Source organism: Myripristis murdjan, chromosome 18 (assembly GCF_902150065.1).
Source record: "Myripristis murdjan chromosome 18, fMyrMur1.1, whole genome shotgun sequence".
NCBI lineage: Eukaryota > Metazoa > Chordata > Actinopteri > Holocentriformes > Holocentridae > Myripristis > Myripristis murdjan.
In genome coordinates this window covers 7,198,420-7,208,713 of record NC_043997.1, presented here as the reverse complement: position 1 = coordinate 7,208,713, position 10,294 = coordinate 7,198,420, and the positions used below count along the sequence as shown (strand labels likewise).

The window sequence follows — 10,294 nt, the reverse complement described above, 5'->3', positions numbered from 1 at the left end:
AAGGTTTTCAAGCTGGGACAGGAGCGCCATCTGTTGGCCAAGGTATATTAATGCATCATATGAATTAAAATTTTTTCTTTTCAAGGAGACATGAATTAAACTAAAATTTGGACGCATCATTTGTACACTTTGTCGGCTCATATAAACAGAAAAACAAGGGAGAATGGTTTTCTTATAAATATATAAATAACTAGCAGCAAATGTGTCCTTGAATGAAAGGAAAGGACTATAAGATTACTGTCATGAGTCATCTCACAAATGTTTCTTTTTGTTTTCCACTGAAAACAGGCTTAAGATAGTTAAATATGTCCAAAATGGATATATGAGCAGCATTTTTCAGTGAATCCCCTTTATAAACCCTTTTGCAAGCAGCAAATCCTGCACGATTTCTTTGAAAGATTACTATATGTGAAATAATTCAAAACAGACGCTATGATGACACACTACAAAAAAAAATGCAACAGATTAAGCTTTAGAAAACATGCATTTTATTTTATTAATAATTCTGATTCCTAATAAAAAAAATCACATTCTTTTCTACGTCACAGCATTTTTTTTTTTACATCTTTTTTTCTTTTTCTTTTATGTTGTTTTCCCCGAGACAAAGACAGTAGCTGCACTTTGCTGCGCCTGCTTTCCTGTTTTGACCTCCATGCATTCACAGGTCTTTCACTCCCATTATAAATATGTACAAAAATGTCAGAGTTCAGATTCAAGCAGCAAAAAAAATCTGGCACATCCCATTCAACCACAGATCAAAAAAAAAAAAAAAAAGAAAGAAAAGGGGAATTTCTTACACACTGGCCGACACAGTATAAGTGCACATCCAACTTTGTGACCGTTAACACATTCAGAATTGCAGCCCAGGTTTTAAAAAATTACATCCGACAGAAAAAAAGATGACATGTACAGACAAACACACACATATACACAAAGACAGCACTCAGTTAGTGGCTGTGGTTTGAAGATAAATTTCGTAAACTGCTCAAAAATAGACACAATGAGCCAGTCTGCCAGAGCCTTGATACTACAAACACTTAGCCAAGTCTGAGTTTAAAGCTAGAGTGACCTAAACACCTCAAACCCCACGTCTGCCAATAAACATTAAATAGAAAAACACTGCTCAAGCTGTCTTATCACAAATTGCCACATTATTTCGCATCCCGAATGTTAATACTCCCCTCCAGAATAAATTGCACATTCACATTTAGCTTATCCCGAGTTAAGTTACCTGGATGTTAAGTTAAATTACCACTAAGATTAAGTTAGTTACGTTGCCCTGAAGTGCCTTAAAATATTCCCAACTTACCAGCCCCCCTTTGATATAAGTGGGTTTCCTTCAATTATGAAGTTTTCCATTAAAGTGCATTACACGTCAGCATCGTGCTTTCTACCAGCGTCACATTCAGGTCGCAGTATTTATTCCTACCAGCTGAAATGGAATTAAATTTATGGCCTTTTCCAGCCGGCAAGCGCTTTTGCTTAGGAATAACACTTTGACATCTTCTGCTCTGCACAACCCATAGTTCTTAGCAGGCCTAAATCACATTCAGCAGCTTGTCTTTTAAAGTGCTTTAATACAGGCATGGTGAAGAACGAAACCACAACTACTTCCTTCTTCCAGGCTCTAGTTATTATGGTTAGCCGCCAAGCAGGAGGTCAACAATTCATTCACTTCCCCTCCATGTTAAGTTTCTTTTATCGGTCCCCGTGCATATTTATCAGGACCGAAGAGAGCTTTGGCTTCTTCGAGTTCTCCCCGAGTCTCTAGCGACATGTGCAGGAATCGGCCACCATGTCCTCCAGCTCCCTGTACTCCACCTTGTTCTTGTGCACCACCAGCACGCTCATGGGCATGTACTTGTACGGCACGCAGGACGGAGGGGGCACGTCGCCCACGCCCATGTCGTTGATGACGGTCTGGATGATGGCGTGGTTGGGCGAGTGGTAGCCGTAGTGGAGGATCCTGGGGCAGTCGCCCTGGCAGAAGCGGGGGTTGTACATCGGAGGGGCGATGAAGTAGTGACTCCAGCCGAGCTCGTCGAAGGAGAGGCGGAAGGAGTGGAGCTTGCAGCGGTTCTTGGGCACGCTCGTCTTGCGCCTGTAGTTGGGGATGTCGGAGACGATGGAGGCGGAGGAGGAGGTGGAGAAAGAGACGGAGGAGTTGGGGGCGTTTTTGATCGCGTCTAGAGAGGGATCTCCAGACTCTGACAGGTTGTCTTTGGACCGGCGGCGGCGAAGAGTTGGACGCGGCGGCCCTCGTCGCCATGGGTCATATTTCACTTCGGACCCCAGCAAATCCTCCATCCAGTCCTTCGTCTTCTTCTCCTCTTCTAAGTACAGAAGAAGGGAGGGGATCTCTAGGTGGGACACCAAAGATTCCCCTCTCTGCCTTTTTTTGGCTCCTTTCCTCACACGAGTCCAGTATCTGCCCCAAGGCGTCCTCCACGAGCGGCTGCTGACCTCCTGAGCTTGCCCAGGCTCTGTGCACCAGTACTGGGCTGTGAGGGTCAAGTGGCCCGCCCGGCCCTGGTTCTTCCTCTGCAGGACGTGTCTGCTGACGTCCGCTGTGATGTCCGTCTCCGTCCACTGGTCATCAGGCTCCAAGGAGACAAGCCTCCTGGGCAGGGGGCTCGTCTGGCTCTCCCTGCCCAGCGAGGTGACCTGGGCCCAGCAGTGGGGCGGCTGGAGGGTCTCATCGGCGCTGGAGGGTGTGGAGGAGGAAGAGGAGGAGCGAAGGTGGATGAACGAAGCTCTGATCAGTTGCTCAAAGGGAAGACCATCGAGGTTGTACTGTACGGTGAATTTGTAGTGGTGGTCTGGGAGAGTGACAGGCATGGAAAAGACGGAGAAAGAGAAATTACATCAATCATACACTAATTTTATTTCCCACAAACTAGATTCTTTTCATCCTACTGAACTTTTTAATCATCATTATTAATATTATTCTTATTGTTTAGGACCAAATCTTTGGCAACAATTTTAGAGCAACTTAGCATGCACATTGCCTGACTTCTGCACAATGAGCTCCAGAAATGCCAATGATTAACAAGACACAAGCAACCACACATCCATTTAACTCCCCTTTTCCTTTATCATGCCTTATTCTGCAATGCCAACAGGCAAAAAAAAAAAAAAAAAAAAGGAAAAAAAGTTCAAGATATAGATCCTGGAACTTAAATTGGGTGCCACCTGAGGAGCATGGACCTTCCAGTTCAAGGTGAAGTTAGACTGTCCACTGAACTGCTGGATCAATACTGAAATATGATGTTACCAATTATCCAATTTAAGACAAAACCTTATAAGACCTTGCTGTTGGGTATGGCAGGTGTGTGTGTGGCACTATTACTTAGCCTAAGTTGAGTCTATACTGAATCATAGAGCCTCTAATCACTACAATTGAGAGCACAGGTGAAACCATAGTCTTCTTAAATGTAGCTGAAAGCCATTTCTGACAAAATTATTGCACAAGAGCACAAGTCAGGATGGCTCTTAAGTTGGGTGACACATCTGATAATTTCTCACACATTTAAATTGACATTTTGTCAACAAGAATCAGAATCACATTGAGAAATAGTTTTTTGAGGGAGTAATTGGAGGGGTAATTGGGTCAGCTGCAGTTGCTCAGATTCTCAAGAGAAGAATTAAATTATAAAGACGTAGAAAAATAAATAAATTTAAAAATATGTGCCTTAGAAATTAGTAAAAAGGTTGCGCATTATGTCTAAATATATGCATTAATCCTACAACAATAAATACAACACAATGGAAGTCGCTGATGCGCTTGACAAAAACATGAGATGCAGGTAGTTTTCCAAAGACTTCACGGTTCAAGTCTCACCTCTTGACGCTGACAGGTAGGACACGGAGGACGCCGCGGGTTTCAGCAGGCGGACCGTGTTGGAGCCGAACTTGCGGAGCTGCTTGAGCCTGCCGTCCGGCTCCGCGGCGCTCCGGTACAAACTCAGCATGAACTGCAGGTTCTGGTCCGCTTTCTGCTCCTCCGTGAGCGGCCGGTGGTGCGCACCTGTGTACTCCGTGTGCGGACTCCGCCGGCTGCGCTGCTTTAACCAGGGCTGCCGCGGCGCGGTCATTGTGTGGCCGAGGGTGCAACACAACAAGAAGACAAAACACGGCAGGACGCAGGCAGGGGGGACGCTGCGTGTGGCGCGGGGAAATCTCATGTTGGGTGAAACCTCCGGTGCTAGCTTGCTCCACCAACGAGGCTGTAGTCGGCGACCATCCTCCGCGTTGCCGAGGGGCGGGGTTTAGAGGCTCACCTGAACGCCAGGAAGTTTTCTCACACCACAACCGGCTTTCTCAAATTGTGCATGAGCCCAATTAACCCACCGGATGTGCGTAATCTACCAGCGAGGCCAGCCACTGGTGCGTAAAAGTGCGTAAAAGTAGCCTGGCTACATACGTTTTCTGTCCTTAGCTCCTTTTTTTGCCCATTTTGCTCTTATTATTACATATAAATTCATATTTCAATTCAATGTGCATCGCATAACTGTATATAGCAGTAGTTTCCAAAATGTGGTCCTGGTACCCCCACGGGTCATTGAGGGTCTTCCAGGAGGTCCTCAGCAGAATGTGGAATAGTTCAATTTTTTACAATAACTGACTAGAAACTGATCAAATACGTTCAAGTGCCATGTAAATAATTTAACACTTAACGCAAAACAAAATAGCTTATCCTTTCATATGAGGGACACTTTAGGGTAAAATGACTTTATATAGGACTCATATGAATGGTTTTATGTTTCCTAGTTCATGTTTAATATAGGCCTCTTTCATGCTCATATTTCATGTAGTTACTGTGCATGATTTTGCCTTATATGTCTAAGTAGATTCTGCTGTTATTAGGTTGATAACAATAATAATGATGATATTGGAATCTATACTTTCCCCTTATTTTTGTATTAATATGCCACATTGCACTGGATTTTTCTGTCTTTCTTTCTTTTTTTCCATCCTTTCAGTTAAGGATATTTATATAATTTCCATTTTCTATGTTTCTGTTCATTTTCTGTTTTTCTGTTTGAGATAGTTTGTTTCCTTATTGTAGACTGTTATTTTCCACAGCAATGACCCAGTTTCTGTATTTTTCTATTTTCTAGGATCATTCAAGTTTAATCCTGAGACCCCCGCACCCATAATTGCTTGCTACGCCCCTGGTGCCCATATCTTCTTTGGTGATCTGTACAGCCACCCCAGCCCACTGTGATGTTTGCGATTATGTGTGTGTGTGTGTGTGAGGGAGAGAGAGAAAGAGAGAGAGGGAGAGAGAGACTGCTGTGGAATGTGTGTGAAGATGGAGACAGACGTATCACCCCCAAATTGCCCCGGGACACAGAGTTAAATGGCTTATAGGCAGGAATGTGGGCGGGCCTGGAGGCAGGTAGTCGTATTTGCATTAAAAACACTGTAAATCTGACTGCTTGGGTGTCTTGGGTAGGAGTGAAAACGATCAGATTAACTTACCCAGGTAGAAGTATTGTTATTTTGTTCAAATTTTACTTAAGTACAGGTAAAATATCTTGAAAATGTCTTGAAAATTTTAGCTGCTCTTAGGAAGGGATCAGAGTATTCAGTAGGCTACGTCTAAATTAAAAAGTACCTCATTCAAAATATACTCAGAGTAAACCATGCTTGAGAGGACAATGTATCATAATTTTCCTGTCAAATACAAAAAAGAACAAGGCAATGGAAAGTTTGAATTAGATTATTTTAATAAAAAAGTGAAATTTAAGTGTAAATCATAAATCTACAGTTTGATTGTTTTCACGCAGTTTCACAAATTTGTCTGTCTCTGTCACAGATTTAATTTGAAGTAAAAGTAAGTATGGAAACTTAAGTCAGGAAAAAGAAATACAACTACTCACTCAACTCAGTTTGCAGCTTTAAAAGAAACTAATTAGTAACTTCAAGTCTTGAAAACAATTAGTCGATTAATCACTTAAACCGATGAATCATTTTAGTTATTTATCGGGTCAAAAAAAGCCTCATTGTTTGATTCCAGCTAAGATCAATAAGATGCTTAGACTGTCTTCCTTTCCTTTTCTCTGTTCATATCTTTATAAAATTAACATTTTATTTAGTTATTTATTTATTTTGGCTGCTGGTCAGACTGAGGAAGACATTTGAAGACATCACTTTGGGCTCTGATTACTTCCCATGAGTGGGCTGACTCTATTTTTCACACTTTATACATTAAATGATAAACTGATTAATCAAAAAAGAAAACACTAAATAGATTAATCAATAATAAAACATATATAATGAGTTGCAGGGCTGCCCTTGGTTTTGGTTTTGGCTGCTGTGGGCTCAGCATCCATCAGACTATCTGTGGCTGTCTGGCTCGGTTGCACGGTGGTTTTGTTTTATATTTAGACCGCTCCCTGTCCTCTTGCTCTTTTTTTTTTTTGCAACAATCTCATGGCTGTTTTTAAACATGCCATTTGTTATTTTGGAGTTAATTGTGCTGCGAGCATAATTTGAAGCCCGTGAGTGTTGCGTTCGCTGAGATTCCAGTAAATGAGTCGTTCTCAGCAGGGAGGAGCTCTGCCAGATTACAAAGACCTCTGAATATGAAAGACATATTGTTTTCGTGTCTGAAACCGCACTCTGGGTCCCGGCCCATGTTTGCAGTGTGAGAAACCTCTGGTCAACAAAACCTGCACGTCTCATCCGCTGCGATTTTGACTTTGATCTCAGTGACAGCAGCTGTAATACAGTGTTCCTGAGAAAGAGGAAAAATGTCTGTAACAGGAGAGGTTGACTTTATACTTTTGGGCCTGTGAAGCAAACTTTTACAGTTGTGTTGTGAGGTTGCCTGTTCAGCTTGACGTGGCATCTCTAACATCACTCAGGTTTAAAATAAAGATATTTTTGTGGCTTTTTCTCTGTGGTATTAAGCTTTGATGGATGTAATTGTGTCAGAAATCCCATTTTTCTCATCTTTAGGAAAAAAAACATAACTGAACAAATAAAAGAATAAACAAAATTTGTATAGGAAGAAGCTTCCACCACTGACCACCACTGAATACATCAGTGTAACTCCAGGTGACACCACTAGAGGCCGCTGCGTGTTAGAGCGTTTGTATTGATTTGCATGATAGAGATGCAGCAGGCTGCAGAGAGTGTTTGAATTTGTGCCCATCAAAGCTTTTGTATACTCACACACACACACTCACACACGCACACGTTTGCATACTCACAGAGACACAGACACAAATAAACACACACACACACACAGTCTCATACACACAGTTAAGTGACACTGCTGTGGCATTCCACAACAATGATTATCTGCAATCATTGTCTGCAGAGAGAGAGAAAGAGAGAGAGTGTGTGAGTGAGTGTGTGTGTGTGTGTGTGTGTGTGTGTGTGTGTATGTGTGTGTGTGTGTGTGGGTTGGAGGGGCAGCTAGGCACAGTGAAAAGTTTAATCCCAGCAGAAAAAGTGAAACACGTGTCTTTGGTCTGTGATTAGTCTCTATTTTTTCATAAAAATGTGATGAAAACTGATGGATTACTCAAAGATTGAGGTGACAGCCATTAGTAAACATTATTTTGGGATGACATCGTTCATTAAAGTTTCTTGAAACTGCAATGACAGAACCTGGGATGAAATCACCAACACTTGTTGCGGTGCATTTCAAAAATATCACAATGCATTTTGAATGGTTTTCAAAAGTATTTAAATGCCAAGATTCCAACACAAAAACAAAAATGTAATACAAAAACAGATATAGCATACAATACCACATGTACCCAGTCATGCATATGGTGCTCCATAATGATAAAATAAACTAAATAAATCACAATAAGATGGGATGGGTTAGGGCTCTTGATTGTGCTGTACCGGCTGAGGGGAATTTGTGTTCAAAATAAACCAAAAACAGTTGCCAGACCTTAAAGGAGGCTTCGAGAAGAGCCTGGGATGGTGCGTTTAAGGTGTGTGATCGCCTCCTCCACCCATGCAGAGTTTATGGGACGGCGGCGCTGCCTTCTTCCAAATAAGAAGAATCAGCCGTCTAGCCAATAAAAGCTATAAACTCGTCCTGGTTTACAGATAAACCTGTGTCTGTACTGACACAACAGCAGAGATGGACGTCAGAGGGTTAGGAGCGATATCTTTGCTGCGTTTGAGGGAAAAAAATGTTCTGAAAATATCCGTCCAGAAATTAGACAGTCTGAGACCAAACTTATGACTGAGGTTGAGTTTTGAGCGGTTATCAAATGTGTAAATGAAACTTGCAAAGTCAGAAGTCAACTCTTCACGAGGACATGCTAACCACATCTTCCTCTTTGACTTAATGTAAAGTACTCCTCAGAAAAAATTACACACACACACACACATACACACACGCCTTCTGCTTCTTGAACATGCTCTTGCTCTCATTTCTTTTTCTGTCACTTCTTTTTTTCATGGTCATTACAAGGTCACAGGAAGTGTGAGCACTGCTGCTGACCTTTGCATTCCTTCAATCTGCTGCAAAAATGTCAAGTCATTTCATTTAATTTAATTAAAAAAGGGGGGTTAAAAAAAATATCTGCCAGTGGGATGAGATAATCCCACTGGTTTCCAGACTTTTTCTTGAATCAGGTGTCATTTTCTTGGTCCTAGTGTCCTGACGTGCCTTATTCTGCCTATGTCTGTCCTGAGACAAGTGAAACTGCATTGGAAACAAGTGGGATTATCTCATCCCACTGGCTGATTTTTGAAGAAAAACAAGGTTTCAACGCTGAAGATGAGGCTAAAACACTAAAATTGAGAGTTTTTTTTTTTATCAGTGTATTAATTGGAGCCTCAGTTAAACACCTGTCGCAGTAAGGGCAAAATGAACTTTGAATTCTCATTAAAAAATAAAGTTATATTGGATAATAACCTGTTAGAAGGTTTCCATCTCATAATATCATGTGAACAAGTCACACAGCTCGAGCTCAGATTAACCCAATCCAATAAACTGTGTTTAAATGGGGAATTATCACTGGAGTGGAGCATTAACAAGCAAAATAGCAGCAAATTAGGCTGATGCAATGTTTGCTGCTGCTTGTTAAAACGTCTCTTTGCGCTGCGAGGGAGCCTGGCAGCCTGGTCCGAGGCCTCGGGGCTGAGTGTTACCGACTGTTGTTGTTGTTGGCCTGCAGGGTGACGTGGGCGCTCTCAGGTCTGCATAGCTGCTGCCTGGCTGGACCAAAGCTAACTTCTGCTTTCACTCCAAAACACTGACGTGACTGCACGTTACCTCCAAATCAGGGAGTGGCAGCTCATATCAAGAATAATCACAGTTTGTGTGAAGGTCAGACTAAATAAGGAGAAGTGTTGTAGCACTCAGCCCAGTTTATAACACTCAGATATTTATTAAAATCTCCTATAACATGCAATCACAATTGTATTCCTAAACTGTTCCTTTGATAGCCTACTTGTTGGTGTGCTTCCTAAAATGTATTACAAGATTTATACTTTTTTTAAATTTTATTTTATGGGAAAACACCAATATGTTAGCTATTACATATGAATGCATGAAGCACAACAGTTTGCAGAATTTATCTATGTTTTTCTCTTTGTATAGTGTGTGATGTGTTTATTAGATTTGTGACAGTGTGCATTTAGATATTTAGGCACACCTTTTAATTGATCAAAACTCAAGAAAATTATTATAATAAAAGTTGTTACCCAAGTTTATGTGTCAGGTACTTTATGTTTCTTGCTGACGACCAAAACAGCCCTTTAAATGAAATATAAACCCCACAGCAACTAAAGCAAATGTCTGTAAAGTGAAAAAACAAACAAACAAACAAACAAAAAAAACGCCTGGAGTCAGATTGTGTGCAGGACATTGAAAACATTATCATGTTATTTTCATGCTTGTCCACATTAAATGAGGAAAAGTAATCAAATATGAGGCAAAAAAGATGTTTGTCAAGTATTTAGTGGCGTTAAACACTGAACAGGGTCAAATTTTTTCATGCTTGTGTTTGCTGTTGTTTTTCACTCACTTGCAAAATGTTCAATCTGTCTCTCTCATTCATTTTTAAAGAGGAATTATGCATGACCCAATGTAAAGTAAAGATTTAAGACACCCTATTCTTGAGTGCGCTGCAGCTCCAGAGTCAGCGGTGCGTGAACTGAACTGATAACAGCTCTCTCATGGGATCACAGCACCAAAGTGGCAGGTTTCATGTTTCAAATGAGAAGCCAGCGGCTCTCCTCTGCTTGCTGCTGCTACTGCTGCTGCCCGGGATGTTCATGCAACAATTCTGTAGCCCCGCCCCCGCACGCTCCT

General features: G+C 41.6%; 1 protein-coding gene across 1 annotated transcript; it reads right to left on the bottom strand.

Annotated features, from left to right (window-relative positions):
- Window positions 1-485: 485 nt before the first annotated feature.
- Window positions 486-4,317, bottom strand: bmp15 (bone morphogenetic protein 15). Its single transcript, XM_030075567.1, has 2 exons — window positions 3,842-4,317; window positions 486-2,819 (listed from the first exon to the last, which is right to left on the bottom strand). The coding sequence occupies exons 1-2, from the start codon at window positions 4,182-4,184 to the stop codon at window positions 1,768-1,770; spliced, it is 1,395 nt and encodes a 464-aa protein (XP_029931427.1). The 5' UTR covers window positions 4,185-4,317; the 3' UTR covers window positions 486-1,767.
- Window positions 4,318-10,294: the final 5,977 nt, after the last annotated feature.

What these genes read in the sequence shown, in the direction of transcription:
- bmp15 (XM_030075567.1), bottom strand. Translation starts at nt 4,184, where the DNA reads ATGAGATTTCCCCGCGCCACACGCAGCGTCCCCCCTGCCTGCGTCCTG. An exon ending in CTACCTGTCAGCGTCAAGAG is followed by an intron (nt 2,820 to 3,841) that starts GTGAGACTTGAA and finishes TCACTCTCCCAG; the next exon opens with ACCACCACTACAAATTCACC.